This window comes from Equus caballus, chromosome 11, assembly GCF_041296265.1.
Source record: "Equus caballus isolate H_3958 breed thoroughbred chromosome 11, TB-T2T, whole genome shotgun sequence".
Classification (NCBI taxonomy): domain Eukaryota; kingdom Metazoa; phylum Chordata; class Mammalia; order Perissodactyla; family Equidae; genus Equus; species Equus caballus.
The window spans coordinates 47,608,407-47,627,723 of NC_091694.1; the positions used below are offsets into that span (position 1 = coordinate 47,608,407).

A 19,317-nucleotide genomic window follows, 5' to 3' on the forward strand; every position below is an offset into this window, starting at 1 on the left:
CTTGGCCTGGTCTTGACCTCAGACAAAAAGGCCTGTCCACTTCCCAGCTGACCCCATGGCCCTTGGAATAGCAGGCCCCGGGCCATGAACTGCTTGTGCTGGGGACTGGGGTGGATGCTGACACTGCGTCTGAGCCATCTCTGTGTCCTACTCTACCTGCCCTTCTCCAGACACTCAGGAGGGGACACTCAGTGGGGCGGCAGGCACTAAATGAGGAGGGGAGGGGGGAGGGGGAAAGGAAGGGATGGAAGGAAAGAGGGAGAGAGGGAAAGAAGTCAGGCAGCCACTTTCCAATCTGCGTCTGTCCCTTTCACATCATCACCGTGTGCTCCTCCTGCTCCTCTCTTCTCCTCCAAGGAGCCAGGCTTGCTGAAGGGCAGATGGACCAATGGACAGACAGACTTGCTTGGAGCACACACATGTGCTCCTGTTACAGTCTCAATTCTGACCCTAACGCTCAGAAAACAGACTGGCACGGAGGACTGTCTCATTCGGGATGTTATCATCTCCAAAGCGTGCCCCAAAGGAAGAGAAATAAAAGCAATCACATTTCTCTTCCCAAATTCCGTTTCTTGCGAGTAACTCTGCAAGACTACGACAGGCAGCTGACAGGGACACTGTCCCTTTCACTGGTTCTAGCTTGCATCTTTCCTTCTGAGGCCTACGCATTGCCCCCCTGGGCCCCGACTCCAGCTTCCCAGGGACAGACACTTGTGTTTGCTCTAGGCATTTCGGGGGCAGGGGTGAGCAGGGCAGGGCTCAGAGTTTACGGGAGATGCAGCGCTTCCACACGCTGGAACTCGGCCCTCTGAGGTAGAGACTAGCATCCCCATTTTACAGATAAGGAAGCTGAGGCTCTGTGACCTTGCCCAAGGTCATACAAGAAGTAGCTCCCGTGTCTGCTGGTGGCTGGAAAGGAGGCTCCCCAAAGTCTGAGAGCTTGGCCCAGAGCCCACCCCGAGACTCCAGCACTTGCGAGCCGCCAGGCCTGCCTTATAAGCCCAAAGGCTGGGCGGCCGGCTCGGGCACCAGGCCGGGCCTTGTAGGGAGACAAGGCTGTGCTGCCAAACGCTCGGCCCAGGACGGCCGCCCCTGCCTGGCTAAATTTAGCCGCTCTGTGAAGCATGGAAAGGCCCTTGCCCATCCTGGAGGCCAGCCCGAGCCCTCAAGGGGGTCGGCACAGGCTCCATTGGGTCTCCTTGCCTGCTCAGAGTCCCAAAGCTGCAGGGGTCACACCTGTGCCCGCAGAGGTCAGTCCAACTCGCACACGATCTGGGCCTCCCTGGTGTCTAGGGACTCACCAGCGCCAAGTAGCCCTCAGGCGCCGGCTGGAACAGGGCCCTAGGCCAGCCTGACAGAGACGGTCAAGGGCGGGGGGGCGGCACGCGTCCATGTGGAGGTCGCAGCAGGGGTCCCCAGGGTTGGCTTCTCCCCACTGCCTGGACCTCACGCTGCTTCTCCAGCCGTTCTATCCACCCATGCTACTATGGGCCACAACCCTCCAAGTGTCCGAGGCATCTCTCCCCTGGTTCTCCCCCATCCTTTGGGGCCATTTCTGTTGGTCCCCAGCCTCTTCCTGCCTCTGGAATCTGGGGACTCCATGGGCCTGGCCTAGGCCCTGCCCCTCAAACACGGGGCACCTGCTTGGGAGGCTCGTCACCTCCCTGCCTCGCGATGATGCTTAAACTGCTGCCCCCACTTGGCAGCCACATGCCCACCACCTCCTCTGGCTCCCACCGCTTTTTCTCTTTGTCTAAATCAAACTGCATGGAGGTATAATTACATACAATAAAATGTACCCATTTTAGGCACACAGTTTGACGAGTTTTGACAAATGCATGTAACCACCTGCAATCCAATCCATCACTCTGGAATGTTCCCTCTTGTCTCTTTGCTGTCAATCTCTTCCCAAACCCCTCGCGCCCCACCCCAAGCAATCACCCATCTGCTTTGTCACTACAAGCTCATTTTGCCTTTTCCAAAACATGAAGGTGGCATCATGTGGTTTGAGCTCTTTCTGGGTCTGGCTTTATTTACTTAGCACAAGAATGTTAAGCCTTATCCATGCTGCTGCATATGCAGCATGCTCCTCTTTATTGCTGAGAGTATTCTGTTGTATGCACACGCCACAGCTTGTTCATCCTTCCCCTGCGGATGGACATTTGGGCTGCTTTCATTTTGGGGCTACAATGGATATAGCTGCTACGGACACTGAGGTTCAGGTCTGTGTGGACGTATGTCTTCATTTTCTGTTTTTACTCCTCCATGTCTCCCAGTGCAGCCCCAACAGGATCCCTCCTACCCCTGTGAGGAGTGCAGCATGGGGAGCATAGGCCTGGCCTCTGGAGGGGACAGGGGAGGCTGTGAGCATTTTGGCAGCCGCCATCCCCTAGCCGGTGAGAAGTGTGCCGGGCTTGCCCCGGAATTCCCTCCAGGGCGAGCGGCCGTGAGGTAGGAAACCGCTGTTTACCTTGGCAGCCCCATCTTGGCCTGTAGGGCCCCATGCTGTGGGCCGGACAAGGCTGGACTTGGGCAGGCCCGGGTAGGGGTGGAGGCCAAACAGGCCTGGCCATGAGCCCCAGGGGCTGCTGGGAGCACTGGAGCCCGGTGACCTCCTACTCAAGCCCCCAGGCCCAACTTAGTGCCACACCCTGCCTGCCCACCAGGAGGCCAGCTAGACGGTCAGACTCTCAGAGGGCTTCAGGCCCTTCATCTGTAAACTGGAGCCCTAACCCCTGCCTGTCCCGTCTCCTGGAGCTGGTTGAGGACCCTGGGAGATGAGGGGCAGGAAAAGGTTCTGTGATGTGACAGCTCTTATAGCTGGACCTTGTAGAAGGGACATCCCTCTGCCCATCCCTGGCTCCCACGGTGAGCTGTGTGCCCAAACCTGACGCCCCTCCCCAAATAAAACCTGGGAGCTCCTAAGAGTCGGTCCTGTCTCCTCTGGTCACGACTGGCTTCATGCATGTGTGACCTGCCGACTGCACAGGGCCCTGCGCTCCGAGGCCCTGCACTTGGTTTAGCGCTCTGCTGTCACTGTTAAGAAATTCTTAACTTTTGAACAAAGAGCTCAACATTTTCATTTTGCACTGAACCCCACAAATTATGTGGTTGGTCCCTGGCTCTGGCCCTGTGGGCAGGCCTGAGTCCCCTTCCCAGGGCAGCTGGGGAGAGGATTAGATAGAGGAGCCTCATGAGCAGGTCTTCCCTTCAAAGGAAATGAGATAGGGGGACGTGGCTATTCCATCCCCAGAGCCCTGGCTCCCAGAGGGCAGGGCCACCTGGGCAAGTCAGGAATTCATCTTGGCAGTGTCGCAAAGGCCCCTGGACAAGGTGAGCTGAGGGAAGCCTCAGGACGTGCATTTGAGCTGGGCCTGGAAGGACAAGAGGTGGATGGTATCCTGGGGTTTGAGGAGGGGAGAGACAGGAGCAAGAGAGAAACCTCAGGGAGACACAGGAGCCACAGAACAACCAGGGCTATGGGCCCCTCTGTGGGTGCAAGGGGCCCCTGACATTCAGGCTCTAGGACCCGCCCTGCCCCAGGCCAAGTCAGGAACCCCTCCCAGCCTGTTTCCTCAATGGTGACATGTGAACTGTAATATGCATAACAGGCTTTGAACACATTCACAAACTGTCGAGTGCTGTCCCTCTGAATCAGCACCTCTCCTCAGCCTTGTCTCAGAGGAAGACCATGACCCCTGGCTGGTGATGCGGGAGCCCCGCCTTTGCTCATGTTTCCCGGGATGGGGGTGGGTGCCGATGGTGGGGCCCAGGCAGACACCAAGTGGGCAGAGGGTGGGACCACTCTCCAGGAAAGCAGACACTGATGGTCCTCCGCTGCCCCAGACATTCAACCTTTATTTCTCTACCAAACTGCACGTCAGCAGGTGGGAACAGGACCCTGCCACCGCCGAGACCTCCCTTCCCCCAGCAGAAAAGCAGCAGAGAATCTCTGTGGGCACGAGGGGTGCCCTCCCCAACTCTGCTCCTCGCACAGGCCCCCTAGAACCTGTGCGAGAGGGGAGTGGGTGGGGGAAGGGGCCACAGAAAGTGAAGCCCATCTGTCTGCAAGATTCTGGGGACCTGGATGGGGACATGAGTCTTGATTTACATATAATCACTTTATACACTGGCTAGGAGGCCGAGGACACAGTCATTTACTCAGTTTTCTTCTATGCCTAGTTAGTTCTTGCCAAAGGGGCAAAAGCTGAGTTATTTCTGTCCAGCAAATGCTCTTTCCTATGATCTGACATGATCCACGTGGACATGAGTTCCTCCAGCAAGGAGGGAGGGAGAGGAAGTGCCCTTGGGTAACTGGCCGTTCTTCGTGGCATCCTTTTGGCTCACAAGTGTATGGGACTGGGGGCAAAGAGTTAGGCCAAGAGTCCAGGGGACTCAGAATCACCCCCCTGTGCAGACCGCGAGATGGCTGCGCACTGGGTCAGGGTGGGAGGCCACAGTGGTCAGAGACCCAAGGATGTTTGGGTACATCCGGTCCCTGCTTGGCAGAGCAAGCAACACTGGGATAGCATGTCTTGTGTGCTTAGGACAGAGAAACCTGAGTTTGGGAGTGCACCGATCTGAGGCAGGCAGGCTGGCTGTCTCCCAGGAAGGGGGTCCATGCTCAGCCCCCCTCCTCCACTCCTCTGTCCCCCTCTGACCCTTCAACTCCCTGCACATATAAACAGAAACAAGCTCAAGCCCTCATGAGCCGACTTTGTGGAAGCAGAGCAGAGTGCGGGGGCTGCCTGACCTTGCTGTGCACAGCTGGGCCCAGATGTTTCTCCCACTATCCCTGGCCAACCAGGCCACAGATCAGGCACTAAAGGAGAGGTCACAGTGGCCCCCAGGAGTCCTCCGTCAGTGCAGAGGCACTGGTCACCAAGAAAATGCCCAGTCTCCCAGCAAGGGGGAGGAGGTTCCAGAATGTGCTTGTGGATCTGGGGGTGGAGGGCTCTGCCTCTCTGGGTCTGCGGCTAGCTCTGGCTTCTGGGCAGGCCCCTTCCAGCTGCAGCTCCTGGGCTGGAGCTTCAGGGGCGAACTCCCCAGGAGAGTCTCAGAGACACAAACTACAGAGCCCCCAGGCAGATGACGGCAAGGACAGAGACCCCAGGCCTGGGCCTGGAGGTGGTTGTTCCGGCCTCAGCAGGGCCCCGTGAGCAAGCGGGCGAGCATGGTGGTGGCGCGGGGAGTGGGGGGGAACGCTGGGCACCATCAGTCTGAGGTACACACGGGAGACTCCACTCTGCTTCCAGCACTCACTTCTGGTCCTTTTCTTCTAGAACAAAAACCGAGAGGATGTTAAGATGTGTGTCCCTTCTGGTCCCTTCCATCCTCCATTTCTTCTAGGACAGCCCCACTCTCCTGCGGCATCACTCAGTCAGCCCCCAGCCCCACTGCATCTCCTCAGCCCCAGGTACCCAGCTGCCACCTGGACACATTCCTCTGGATGTCTTCCAGGCCTCCTTCACTCCACATGTCCCACCAATGCCCCCAGCCCACCCCAATGCATGTTCTTCTCTTGGGTTTCAGTTTGGGGAACCACCGCTCACCATCACAAGGTCCAGAAGCTGGGGTGTCCTTGACTCCTCGCCCATCCCATAAACTCAGGCCTGCTGATTTCACCACCTACATCTCTCAAGCTCATCTCTTCCTCCACTGCCTTCTCTGCCGAGGCCTCAAGGCCTCTCAACTCTGCTCTCAGCCCCATCTGACCTCACCATCACCTTACTACTCCTGGCATCACATTACACACCCAGGTCATCACACCGTTTGATGGTTCCCCGCTGCCCTCAGCATAAACTCCAAGCCCGCCTCATATCCTGGGCCCTCCCAGATCTGTCCCCACTCAGCCTCTCCAGGCCTCCCCTCCCCTTAGCCCAGCCCACAGGCCTCTGCTTGACAGCTGCTCAGCCACACCTGGGGAGAGCCAGGAGGCCCCCCACCTCCCTGGGGCTGACCCAGCATCCACATTTCTCCCCAGGACACATCCCTTGTAAATCATGGGGGAGCCATGAGCATCGGGCCTCAGGAGAACTTCCCTAAAAGGCCACTAGGCTGGCTTGGGAACATAACGCCCCGTCTGGCTTTAGGAGGCCCGAGGGACTGCAGCTACACGGAGCAGAGCCGTCTGGGCTTCCAGCGGGCACACTCCACCCCACCTCTCAGATGTGGCCACAGAGGCCCAGCCTGAGTCCATCCTGTGGGCCCCACAGCTGCTCCTGACAGCAGGGCACCACTTTTCAAGCCAAACCTCTCCGGGACCATGGTCAACATCTCAGGTCAACGGTGGAGGTGGAGGTGGAGGCGTTGCCCAGGACCAGCTCACCCTGGGCTTGGACTCAGTGTCTGCCCCCCAGAGCAGCTCAACACGGCTCCCCAGCCTCCCTGCCTTTATTCTCACCCCCTCCTGTCTGTCCTCCATGGGCACCAGCCCCTCCTACACTTCCACCCTTCTGTGGCTCCCACTGCCCTGAGGAGAATGTCCAGGGTCCTTACCTTGGCCTTCGAGGCCCTTGCCATGTTCCGGCCTCACCTCTCTCCCCTGCATTCCCAGCCCCAGTCCCCCTAGAGATGCCAGGCCATGCTCACCCAGCCCCTCTCCACCAGGTTCCACCCTTCTCTTTCAACCTCAGCTCAAACCCCACCTCTCCTAGAGACCACCCCCAACTCCAGCTCTGCTAGGGGTCTGCTCCCTCTACCCGGGCCTGGAATCCTCTACCGTCCAGCAGCCAGTGCTGGACAGTGGCCAAGACAGGCTTTTCCCCGTTGGCTGAGAAATTGTCTCACTTTTACATTTTCTCAAGAAAATGTGTTGAACCCCTTGGCAGTTACGGTTGCTGAGGAAGACGCTTGAGGATGACAGAGAAGCTGGCCCAGTGGCCACGTCCCCAGGAGGCCTGGCTTTGCAGGTGAGTTACCGTGGCCGCGGCTGGCCAGTGGATCTTCTAGCAGACTACCCCTATATTCCAGCTGGAGCTGGGGATGCCTTGGCTCTCACAGATGGAGTTCTAGGCGACAGACCCATTTCCCCCTCTTCACCTCCCTGGAGTGTCCACAGAGGGTGGACCAGAAAGAACCACGCAGGAGACAGAATGTCTGGTCCAGCTCCCCCCTACCCCACCCACAGGCTCCAAGGGGCCCTGCTGTGGCTGAGCACCCACTTCCACACTCGGGTGAGCCCCCCCACATGTGTCTAGTCACCCTCTGGACAGACCTGTGGTGGGCCAGCTTCTCCAGAGAGAGAAGGCCAACTTTTTCTGGCCTTTTAATAAGAAGAAATATTTGCCGTGCCCTGGAGGGCTGGCCAGTGTGGGAGATGGGGTTCAATTGATTGCCTTGGGCCCTGTGGAATGACAGGCACGTGATCTATTTATAGCACCCCCCCCCCCAGGCACCCTCCCTTGGGGCCAGGACACATTCCTGCCAGAGGTGGCCCTCTAGGACCCAGCCACTCCAGTGCAGGCCTCAGCCATTGCTGGGCCTAACCCCAGTCATAGCGCCTGGCCACGGGGCAACTGCCTCCATCAAACTCCCAGGGACCGCGAGTCTCTTGCCCCAGCTTCCTCCCTCTCTTGGCAGCTGTGCCATGAGAACTGAGAATGATGCTGCCTCCCTTGGTCTGGGGAGGTTCAGTCGCCCACCCGCTGAGCACTGCCCGGCAGAGGCAGGCAGAAGGATGCCAGGCCCCAGCCTGCTCTACACGCTGCCCCCTACCCCCAACTCCTGCCATTCTGTCCCCCGCTCCTGGGTTAAGGCAGACTCAGAGATGTGAACTCAGAAACAGAGAACCCTGCTTCCACCCATCCACAAGGTGACACCAAAGAGGCCAACCCGGTGTGGTCTGGGGTCCAGGAGGTGGTCAGCTGCTGCCCACTCCATGCCTGGGAGACTGTCCTGAGAATGCCTGGATAAAGACAGGCCGGATTCAGAGAAGTCAAAGGCCAAGGGCCAGAGAAGAGCACAGCGGGCCTGGCCATGCAGGGCTGGTGGCAAGTGAGGAGAGCGAGGTGGCGTGGCCCGATGCAGTGCTCCCGCTGGCTGCCCAGTGAGCCTGGGGCCCTGACCCCTGCAGCACAAGACCCTGCAGGCACCATGTGTCACGGCTGCCAGAACCCCTTCGTGTCCTCCACTGGGCGATCCAAGAACCCCTCCCTCTGAGGCTGAAGCCTGCATGGCCCCGGGGGGGGGGGGGGGGGGGGGGGCGGTCCAGAGCAGAGGCAGGCGGGGAGGCGGTCGGGGGTGGGGCCTCGCACTCACCATCCGCGTGGTTCCGGGACAGGTACTTGAGGGCCTCGTCCAGCAGGATGACAGGGAGAGATATCTGGAGCACCACCACCCACTGGCGCCCACTCAGTGGGGTCACCTGGAAAATGAGCTGGAGGGGGCGGACTCGTTAAAGGAAGGACTGGCCAGTGCCCTCCAATCTGCCCGCTTCACATGCCCAGCCACAGCAAGTGCTGCATGAGCACGTCCAGGATGCCCCTCGAGGTCCCACCTCCAGATCTCTGTCCACCTGTTTGCTCTGCCTGAAGTGCCCTCCCGGCCCTCACTCACAGGACCAAATCCCATTGGTCCTGTTGGGAAACGGGAGGGCTTCCACACCGGGAAAGAGCACAGTCTTTCCTCCGGCCCCAGCCTTGGGAGACTCTCCACCTCTTCTTTCCTCCAGTCTGGGCGCTCTCGAAAGAGGGGACACACCTGGAGGACGGTGGCTGGCCCGGGTCTGAGCACTGGCTGCAGGCACTGAGCACCTTCAGACCTCCCCTCCCCCAGTCCTCCAGGTAGTTTCCATCGCAAAGGGGCCCAGAAGGGCCAGTGACCAGCCCAGGGCCTTAAGTCAGAGGATATGGACACTGTCACCCCAGGAGCCAGCGCAGGGGAGTGGGTGGCACGGCAACTCACAGGCAGGGGCGGCACCAGCAGGATGAGGAAGTGCAGTGCCATGGACATGGCCACGGCCGCCAGCAGCCAGGGGTTCAGCCAGGGCGGCATCCGCAGCAGCGACTGGTTCTCTGAGACGCTGCCAAGGGCACAGGGCACTCACCTCGGGCCAGGATGCAGGCAGGCCCTGCTGTAGGCACCCACCCATCTGCCGACGTGGAGGTGCAAGGGGCGGCCCGAGCCTCAGCATTTCCTTAATTGGGCCTAAGCACTTGAGCCCTTCTGGGAGGCCAGTGCAGCCCGGATGGGTGTGTCACTACTTTCTGCTCAGCCCCCAGGAGCCTCTCCTAGGGCTTGGACCCCATTTCTCTGCCCCTCAGACCCAATTCCTGGCCCTTCTATTTCCTCAGACCCCAATCTTGGCCCCTTTGTCTCCTGATCCCAATTCTGTCCCCCAAGGCCTCTCAAAACCTTCTTCTGGACCCTCTGCCCCTCGGACCCCAATCCAGGGCCCTCTGCCCCTCGGACCCCAATCCAGGGCCCTCTGCCCCTCGGACCCCAATCCAGGGCCCTCTGCCCCTCGGACCCCAATCCTGGACCCTCTGCCCCTCGGACCCCAATCCAGGGCCCTCTGCCCCTCGGACCCCAATCCAGGGCCCTCTGCCCCTCCGACCCCAATCCAGGGCCCTCTGCCCCTCGGACCCCAATCCTGGGCCCTCTGCCCCTCGGACCCCAATCCTGGGGCCTCTGCCCCTCGGACCCCAATCCAGGGCCCTCTGCCCCTCGGACCCCAGTCCAGGGCCCTCTGCCCCTCGGACCCCAATCCTGGACACCTCTGCCCCTCGGACCCCAATCCAGGGCCCTCTGCCCCTTGGACCCCGATCCAGGGCCCTCTGCCCCTCGGACCCCGATCCAGGGCCCTCTGCCCCTCAGCCCACAATCCTGGACCCTCTGATCCCAATTCTGGGCCCTGCCTGACCCTCAGCCCCCACCCCTCACCCCAGCTCCAGGCCCCTCTTGCCCAGCCCACCTGTTGAGAGCATTGCACATTTCAATGGTCACCAGCACAGACAAGGCCATGGTTGTGGGGAAGCGTGAGTCGAAGACCTCGCAGTCAATGTTGGCAAAGAGAGGGTTGTCCTCGGAGCACTTCAGGAAGTTCCTCTGAGGGCACCACAGCCGGGTCGGGTGGGGTCGGGGAGAACAGTGGTCAGGGGCGGGGCCGGTGCGTGGGAAGAGGGAAGCCTCACTCCGCCCTCAGCCCACATCTGAGGACTCAGCACAACCAGCAGGCCAAGCGCTGCCACAGGGAGGGTCCAGGAAGGGTGCTCACCCAGGATGTGGGCAGAGGGGCTGCACGGGGCCAGGGAGAGAAGCATGTGCATCAGTGGGCAGACTGTTCTGGAGCAACGGTAGGGAGGGACACAGGGAGAGCAGCTGGCATTAGGCTGGGGAGGACGGCATGGGACCCTGGGACCAGGGGCAGGTCCAGGCTTTACCCTGAAGGTGCATGGGGGGCCCTGAGTATCGCAGGGGCAGGGGAGTGGTGGTGATTAACCAAGACCCCTGAATAAGGAAACGCATATGAAAACCAATCAGCAAAATGACACTTGAAGAGAATTCACCTGCAGTGGGGAGAAAATGGAGGCTACACATGCCCCACCCACTATTAATCAAGAAGACCCCATTCACACCTCCCTCCATTTCCGCACTGGAATCGAGCTCGCCCAGCCCTGCTTTACACCTCCGACACGGACTAACAAATTGCCAGCTGCAGGCTTGCTACACAGCTTCTTCATAACTCACAAGGAGCTCTCAGGGCTCGAGAAAGGAAGTGGCCCTCGCCCCAGCAGCCCCAGGGGACAGTTTTCTTCCTGCGCATAAACCTTGCCCACAGAACCTGCTCTGATAAGATGCTGAACTGAGGACATGTGTGAGAGCTTCCGTCTTGCTCTCTTCCACATCATGGGGAGGCGTATCAACGCTCATAACCATTAAACAGCTCCGTTCTCCAATAATACAAATCTGTCCTCTGGAGTCGCATCTTTTAAGGTAAGAACACAGAGATCTCTTAAGCTAAGGGTTTAGAAACTGGGGCCACGTGCTTTGAAAATAACCCTCAAAGAGAAACCTATAAAATGACAGGCTGTCTGACCTCCTGTCCAGTAAAAACATCTTTGTTTTCCCACACCGCGTGAATGCCAGTAAGGAGACTGTCAGCCAGAAGGGGCCGCTGGCACTCTCCTCTTCTCTCTCACGCAGGATGAAAAACGCTAGAAGACTATGGCTTGGCTAGATTCCTTAGTTTAACAAAGAAATGGAGAATCTCATCTCATTTAAATCAACAGTGGGATTTTCTCCAAAAACCAAGCTCCAGTATTTGCGGCAAGTCACGTTTTTATTTGGCGCTGAGCACAGAGCAGAGAAAACGTCCTAAACTTGAACCCACCCATGACCAAGGGGACCAAATGCTCCTGTCTGTGCTATCACCATGAGTCCCCACCTCCCAGATCTTAACAGCCTAAGTGTACACGTACACGCACGCACAGACACCCACACACACACACACACAGTGCACACACCTCCCACTCGAGCATGTGCATGCTTAGATTTTCATGCACGTGCACGGGGAAGACAATGTGAACAGAATCATATCAAGAAGTTCCAACAGATAAACGCCCAGCCCAGGTCAGACCTCCTGGGTTTTGCCAGTGAGCACCTGCCACAAACACATTATGCCCCAGGTCGTGGGTCACAGTACAACCTCCCGCATCGTTTATCAGAAGACGTTCAGGGCTGGGACTTCTCTCTCAAGGGTTCATCAGGAGCCCTAGAGGGGTGGGGGCCTGTTTCTTTGAGTGAAGCCGCTACTCTGCCTACTCCCTCCTTTTTGCCTCCCTTGCTGGTTCTTATTTACCTTATCCTGCAAGGCCCCCTCTGGGTTTCTTTCACTTAATTAACACTTAGTAGCTCTTGCTATGTGGCAGGTGTTGGTCTAAACACTTAACAAGTATTGACTCAGTTAATCCTCTCCATAGCCCTCGGAGGTAGGGACTGTTATGATCCATTTTACAGATGAGGAAACCAACAGAGAGGTTAAGTAGCTTGTCCAAAGTCACACAGCTAGTGTGTGGTGGAACTAGAGAGTGAACCCAGGCAGCCTGGATCCCAGGTCCATGCTCTGCGCTCATAACCACTCTCTGCCCTTTGGCAGCTTCCTCCAGGAATCATAGGGCTCTGGGCTCCTCTCCTGAAATTCCAACCGGAGTTGAAAGTTCTACCTCAGGTCTAACCTTGACCACCTGCGAGTCCCAGAGCCACCTGCCGTTTCTCTGCAGAAGCACCTCTCACCTTGAAATGCGACTGCCCATTTCCATGGCTCTCTCCCCTACCAGTCTGTAAGCTCTTTGCAGAGACCACCTGCTCAGTCACTCTCACGGCCCTAGTAATTTGTGCCTGGCACACAGTCGGTGCCTAATACCCATTTCGTGATCAAGTGGATAAATGAGGAAGGGAATGACCCAAGGACAGTTGAGAAGGTGGCACCAAGGGGACTGGGGGCTGAAGGGTAGTGGGCGTGGGGTGTGTGTCTCGCATGACCCGAGGTGCCTGGCTTGGGTGACCAGGCAGGCAGTGGACTCCAGAGAGGATGGAGGAGACGGGCTGTTTGAGGGAAAGCTGATAGATTCTGGACTTGGTGGGTGCAGTGCGCCTGTGGGACATCCCAGAGGAGGTATCCAGCTGGATATATGGGACTTTGCTCAGAAAAAATGTCTGGTTGCTTGGGGGGGGTCCTTTGGAGATTCAGGGTCCACAGTATAAGGGATGGTACGGAGCGACGCCTGGAAGGAGGCAGCAGCTGGGTGATGAGCACATCCCCACTCTGCACTCCACTGCTCCCACAGCAGCTAACTGAGCAGAGGGGTCCGAGGCTGGGACCTGACCTCTGCCGAGGGCTGGGAACACCAGCCTCTGGCATGAGAGCCTGGGACCATGCTCTGCACTGCAGCCAGAAGGGAGAGCCTCTTGGACTGGAGGGCTGGGAGGTGCCAGGAAAGGGTCCCTGCGCTGCCTCAACCTAGGTGTGACCCTGCAGAACCCCGGAAAGAGCCCTTATGCCACCCTCAGGGTGGGGAGGACTGTGCAGGGAGAAGCCGCTTGATCTACTCCCCTGACGCTCCGGTGGATGGGCAGGAGGCCAGGGTCCCTCCCTTGAGGCAGGCACACCCAGAGGAAGAAAATTCCGCATCTCTGCAGCTCTCGGCTTTAGACGAGAAACCCAGAGCCGGCTTTGCTAGAATCACCGTGAAGACTCTTTCAAGCAAAGGAGATGCACTGGCTGCTCAGAAAGAAGGACAGACTAACAGACAGCAGCTGACGGGTCTCCTGGCTTGCTTCCAGGGCTGTGCTGAGCTAGGCCAGCCCCATGGTGAGCACCTGCCAGCCAGGTGACTTCAAGAGGTCAGTGGGTCCCCTCACCAAAAAACATGTTGGCTATGGGAAGCAAGGGAGCCTGGCAGACTCCTTCCCTCCACTCTTCTTTTCTGAAGAAGATTTGCCCTGAGCTAACATTGGTTGCCAATCTTCCTCTGTTCTGTATGTGAGCCATTGTCGCAGCCTGGCCATGGACAGACAAGTGGGGTAGGTTCGCGCCCGGGAAGTGAACCCGGGCTGCCAAAGGGGAGCATGCTGAACTCAACCCCTAGGCCACTGGGGCCAGCCCCCTCCCTCACTCTTGATCTCCTCAGTTCGACCCTCTGCCCGAAGTCCCGTCATTTAGGGGCTCATATCTCCGAGCCCTCAATGTTCGGGGGTTTCCCAAGAAAGGTACTCCTGGGCAGTTATGCCCTTTGGTCGCCCCTAACTAATGACCGGGAGAGGGAAGTAGCTGCTTCCTGGCCCGGGGGCTGGGCTGCCATCTCTAGGTCTCCCATGGCTTTGGTGCCTGGCCCCTTCGTGGTGGATGTCTGTATGTGTGTGTGGGGGTGGGGAGGGACAGTGCTGGCCAACCTCAGGGCTCTACACCCCTTTCCGCTGGAACGCCAGCAACAACCCGGGCTGAGTTCTACCTCAGAAATAACTCTAACAGGCTCCCCGGCCGCCACTTGCTCACCAGCTGGTAGAAGGTGACGTGAGGTCCCTCGGCATCATACAGGAACCACCAGGTGGCGGCAGCCACTGTGGCCAGGCCCACGTACACTGTGGGGAAGAGCAGGGGGAAACCGGCTATGTGGGCAGCTGCGGTTTTCTGGCATCCATTTCTCCCTCCTCATAATGCCCTGTATTTCCATCAGGGAATCACCCTCTCCTTCTCCAAGCCATGTGGTTTGCAGCACCTGCTCTTGGTGCTAGTGGTGCACACTGACGTGGCAGATGCTGATTGCCAACCTCTGGCAACAGTGATTGGCTAGGAGATAAACAGGTGACCCCATTTAGGCCAAGAAAAGGCCTGAGACTTTTATCATACTACTGAGGGAGTAGTATGATAAGAGGCTCTCTCTTCTGCTGAATTTGGGGTTATAATGGAGTGACCATAAGGGCTAGAGCTGCAGCAGCCATTCTGCCACCCCAAGGGGCACTTGCCTAAGAATGGAGCTGAAGCAGAGCCAAAATATGCCAATGATACTGTCTGAGTCCTGGATCCAGCCATGCCTGAGGCATGCGCTAGCCTTTTCAGTTACATGAGCCCACACAGTTTCTTTTGGCATAAGCCAGGCTGAGTCACACCATCTGCAGTTGGCAAGCCTAACTGATAGAAAGGTCTTAGGAAGCTCCTGGAACCCCACTGAGGGCTGGGGCCCTCCACTCACCTCCAATAGCCAGATATCGAAAGAAGAGCCAGCCACTGATGAGGGCCTCGCGAGGGTTCCGGGGCTGCTTCTCCATGATATCCAGGTCTGGGGGGTTGAAGCCCAGGGCCGTGGCGGGTAGGCCATCCGTCACCAGGTTCACCCAGAGCAGCTGCACAGGGATCAGGGCTTCGGGCAGGCCCAGAATTGCCGTGAGGAAGATGCTGGAACCAGAGTTATGGGCTCTAGCCCCCAGAAAACGGAGGGTCCAGCTCCTACTTGCACCCCAAGTCGGGGTCTCCACAGCAGCCCCGCCTCGCTCTGCTAGTTCTGATGTGTGTGCAGGAGTGAGAGGTCTGTGTACATGGCTCTGCCTCCCACTTGGCCACTCCTGTCGCCCCCAGTCCCACCTCTGGAGCCGGACACATCTGCACTAAATTCAGGCCTCTCCTGTTAGGACACAGCTCCTCTTTAGGGCATGCACACACACATGGGGACAGTGCGTGCCCAAGCATACACACATTTGTTCACAGGCATGTGCAAAAACCTAGCACAGGCCACACAATCCCCCAACACAAGCAGACACTGACACGCTTGCTCCAACGAGCAGAGATGCAGGACTCACAGGTGTCCAGGCAAACAGGTGCTCCCCATCCCCACAGGCACCTCTCACATGTGAAGCTAAGTGTGTACACGATCACACACTGGCACAAATCCTCTGCACTTGTGTCCATGCCCAAAAATGCACAAGAGCACACACGCACACGTGTACATACACCTCTCATTCAGGCATGCACACCAGGTGTACACACGAACACATCACTGTCCAAAGGTGGGGAGAGTTTTCCCATCTGGCGTGACTCTGAAAGTGGGAAGAACGTTATGGCTGGAGGGATGTAGGGGACTTTTCAGTCACCTCCTTGGGGACTGGGGTGCACCAGGGCCCCTGGAGAATGATGAGGTGTCCCTGCCCCTGCCCGCCATGAATCAGGACCCTGGGAGGCTCGAGCCAGGGCAGGGTCTGTGTCCTGCCATCCCTGCAGCCCCATCCCAGGAACACGCATTTCCCCCGTCTCAGGGATGCAGAGCTGGTCCAGAGGGCTGGGAGGAGGGAACGCAGGGCCTCACCACACGACCTCGCCGACGTTGGAGGAGATAAGGTAGCGGATGAATTGCTTCATGTTGCTGTAGATGGCCCGGCCCTCCTCCACCGCAGCCACGATGGAGGCAAAGTTGTCGTCTGACAACACCATCTCTGCCGCTGACTTGGCCACAGCTGTGCCGGAGCCCATAGCAATGCCAATCTCTGCTTTCTTCAGAGCCGGGGCATCGTTCACCCCATCCCCAGTCTGGGGGCCAGATTAGGTAGGATCACACCTGAGAAATTTCCCATCTACCTCCCCTCCCTGACCCCCTCAACTCAGCCCATCCCCACGCTCAGGGGATGTCCCCGAAGCAGACAGCTGGACAGAACAAATGGAGAGGTCAAGAGCTTAGAAGTGGCTGGGGACGAGGCTAAGGAGAAGGTAAGGAGTGCAGACAAGGACAAAGTTGGGGAGAAGATCAAGCCTAAGGTCAGAGAAGACGGTGAGTGGGGGACGGGGATGAGGCTGGGCCAACGATGAGGGCGGGGATGGAATTCAGGTTGGATGTGGAGTAGAAGACGAAATTGAGGTTAGGGAAAAGTTAAGGTCAAATCAGGGACAAGGTCAAGGTTGTGGCCCAGGTCAAGCACCACTTAGGTGTTGTAGTCAAGGTGAAGGTTGGGGTCAAGGCGAAGGTCAGGGTCAAGACTGGACTCAGGCTAAAGATTAAAAAATTAGATTAAGGTAGAAGTTAAGTCAAAGGCAGAGGCTGAGTCAAGGTTATGGTCCACATCAGGAGTGACGTCACAGTTGAGGCTGGAGTTGCAGTCAAAGTGAAGATTGGAGGCCAGCTCAAAGTTGAGGTCAACATAAAGTATTCGGTTGGGGGGGTCAAGGTCAACGTCAAGGATCAGGTCAGAGTCCAAGTCAAGACTGGACCCATATTAGGTTGAGCTCAAAGTAAAGAATCAGATTAAGATAGTCAAGATCAAGGTCAGGGATCATGCCGACAGAAGGTCAAAAATAAGGTCAAACACCAGGTTACAGTTGTAGTCAGGTCAAGGTTGGTGCCTAGCTCAGCATCCAGGTCAAGGCTGGGCCACAGGTCAGGATTAAGTTCAAGGTAAAGGACTGGAGAGCAACAGAGGCCAGGACAAAGGTGAGGTCAAGGTCAAGGATCAGATCATCAAGAATGACACAGAACAAAAACTGAGCCCAAACCAAATGTCCATCCAAAAGTGAACAAATAAACAAACTGTGGTATAGTCACACAGGGGATTGCTACTTAACAATAAAAACACAACCATCTACTGATACTGCAACGACAGGGATAAATCTCAGAAGAAAGAAACCAGACACAAAAGAGTAGATGCTCTATGATTCCATTCACAGGAAAATCTAGGACAGGCAAAACCAATCCACAGTGAAAAACAATAGGATGGGCGGTTGCCTGCTGGGGGAGAGGGGCCTGCTGGGGAGGCAGCGGCAGGAGGGAACTTCACGGGTTGATGGTGACGTCCTCTATCTCACCAAGGGCTTGCCTGACATAGGCATGTGCGTTTATCAAAACTCATCAACTGAATGGTACGCTTCAGACTTGTGCGTTTCATGACAAGCAAGTTTTACCTCAAAGAGTAAAAACAGAACCACAAATACTGCTCTCTGGCGTATGCATCCTAAAGTATGTGAGGGTGAAGTGTACTGACGTCTGCAAGGCACTCTGAAGTGCATTTAAGAAAAGGTGGATTAAGGATGGACAGATGGAAAGGCATGCGATAAAGCAAATATAACAAAATGTTCCTGGAGAATCCACATGGTGGACATACAGGCGTTCACTATAAAATTATCTCAGATTCTGTGTTTAAAATTTTTTGTAATAAAATATTGGAAAAAATAAGAATGAAGCGGAGGCAGGGTGCACGGGTTGGTCTTTCCAAGCCCTGTGGCAAGTGCCCCCCAGCCAACTCCTCACCCAGCCTCCCGTCCTGTGGCCTCACCATGGCAGTGATCTCGTTAAAGGACTGGAGGTTCTCCACGATTCGGGACTTGTGTGCAGGTTCCACACGGGCGAAGCAGCGGGCCGTGCGGCAGGCGTGGCGTTGCTGCTCCGGGCTGAGGTCATCAAATTCGCGGCCCGTGAAGGCCTTGCCCGTCACGTCCTCCGTCTCCTCGAAGATGCCAAGCCGGCGACAGATGGCCACAGCTGTGCCTTTGTTGTCCCCTGTGATCATGACCACACGGATGCCCGCCCGGTAGCAGCGTGTGATGCAGGCAGCCACCTCGGGCCTCGGAGGGTCCAGCATGCCCACGCAGCCCACGAAAGTCAGGTCCGTCTGTAGGAGGGGGCAGGTACAGGTGGGGCCGGGCCCATCCTCAACCGGCTACCTGCCCAGCCGCTGCAGGTAGACCCCCGGCTCCCAGCCCTGGCGCCCTGCCCCAGCACCCACCTCGTACTCCACAAACTTGCTGCAGTCGTCCAGCTGCATGTCCTCCTTCCTTGGGGGTGCATCTCGGGTGGCCAGCGCCAGGCAGCGCAGCGTGTCCGAGCCTGAGCCCCAGTCGCGGATCTTGGCCAGGATCTGCTCCCTAGAGGTGGCGTTCAGGGGCACTGTGTGGCTCCCCACGCGGACTGATCTGCAGCGCTCGATCACACTCTCAGGGGCCCCCTGCAGCGTGGGGGAGAGGGGAGGGAAGTCTATCAGTCAGCACTCCTCCCCACCCTCCTGCCCAATGGAGAAAACTGAGACACAGGGAAAGGCCACCCAAGGGGACACACAATGAATGCCAGAATCCATTCTTGGAAAGCCCAGAGTGGGAACCAAGTGGGTCCCACTGTGAGAAAACCCAAAGGGAACAGGGGGCAGATCACAGCCACCCATGAGGTGGCACCCTCCCCACACCAGCCTGGTGCTACCAGGATCCCAATTCTGTAGGGCGCTCAGCAGTGGTAGGCAGGCTGAGCTCTGCCCGGACCAGAAATACAGCCATGCTGAGGGTATGGTGGGTGTGGCTCTGGGAGGGTGGGCTTGGCGGTGACAGGTTGACCCTCAAGCCTTTTCATTTCCAAAGGGGCTAAAACCTCCACTGTGGGGTGAAGTTAGGTCTGTGACTCCTACTTCAGGTTCAAAAGCAGCGACAGGCGGTGCTGTGGGCAGGTCTGGACGGGAGCTGGTTCCTTCCCTCCCTGGGACTCGGTTTCCAAAACAGAAAGCACCAAAGATGGGCACCAACCACCCCGACACCCCCCCACCCCTCCTCAGAGGCAAAAGGGCTTCTGAGACCTTCCAGCCTGACCCTGACGCTCAGATGGGGAGACCGAGGCCCACGGAGGAACATGGGGGACCCCAAGGTGCCTCTCAGCCCAGAGCTGGGACCACGGTGAGGGGCAGGCCTCGGTGGCTGGCCCTGGCTTTACCTCCCCCAAGCCTGGAGCCTGCTCCCAGTTCTCCACGGCAGGCTGCCCACCCTCGCTCTGGATTCATCGCTTTCACAGTGGGCCGCACCCCTCCCTTAGTCTCACACCTCCCACAGCTGCCGTCTCCGGCTGCAGGTGCCCCAGG

General features: G+C 57.8%; 1 protein-coding gene across 5 annotated transcripts in view; it reads right to left on the reverse strand.

Moving 5' to 3' along the window:
- Positions 1–3,838: 3,838 nt before the first annotated feature.
- ATP2A3 (ATPase sarcoplasmic/endoplasmic reticulum Ca2+ transporting 3) overlaps positions 3,839–19,317 on the reverse strand; it is a 34,476-nt gene continuing 18,997 nt past the window's right edge. The window contains exons 13-22 of one of the 5 annotated variants that reach the window (XM_005597674.4): positions 18,205–18,423; positions 17,755–18,090; positions 15,801–16,021; positions 14,694–14,896; positions 13,997–14,082; positions 9,914–10,047; positions 8,905–9,022; positions 8,260–8,377; positions 7,834–7,906; positions 3,839–5,275 (exon numbers count right to left, since the gene is read on the reverse strand). In XM_005597674.4, the coding sequence (XP_005597731.3) occupies positions 5,215–5,275; positions 7,834–7,906; positions 8,260–8,377; positions 8,905–9,022; positions 9,914–10,047; positions 13,997–14,082; positions 14,694–14,896; positions 15,801–16,021; positions 17,755–18,090; positions 18,205–18,423 (1,569 nt within the window). In that variant the 3' untranslated portion in view covers positions 3,839–5,214. Of the gene's footprint in view, positions 5,279–7,833; positions 7,907–8,259; positions 8,378–8,904; positions 9,023–9,913; positions 10,237–13,996; positions 14,083–14,693; positions 14,897–15,800; positions 16,022–17,754; positions 18,091–18,204; positions 18,424–19,317 lie in introns of those variants that run through there. The other 4 variants (XM_005597673.4, XM_003362438.5, XM_005597675.4 and 1 more) reach the window with 4 other exon arrangements.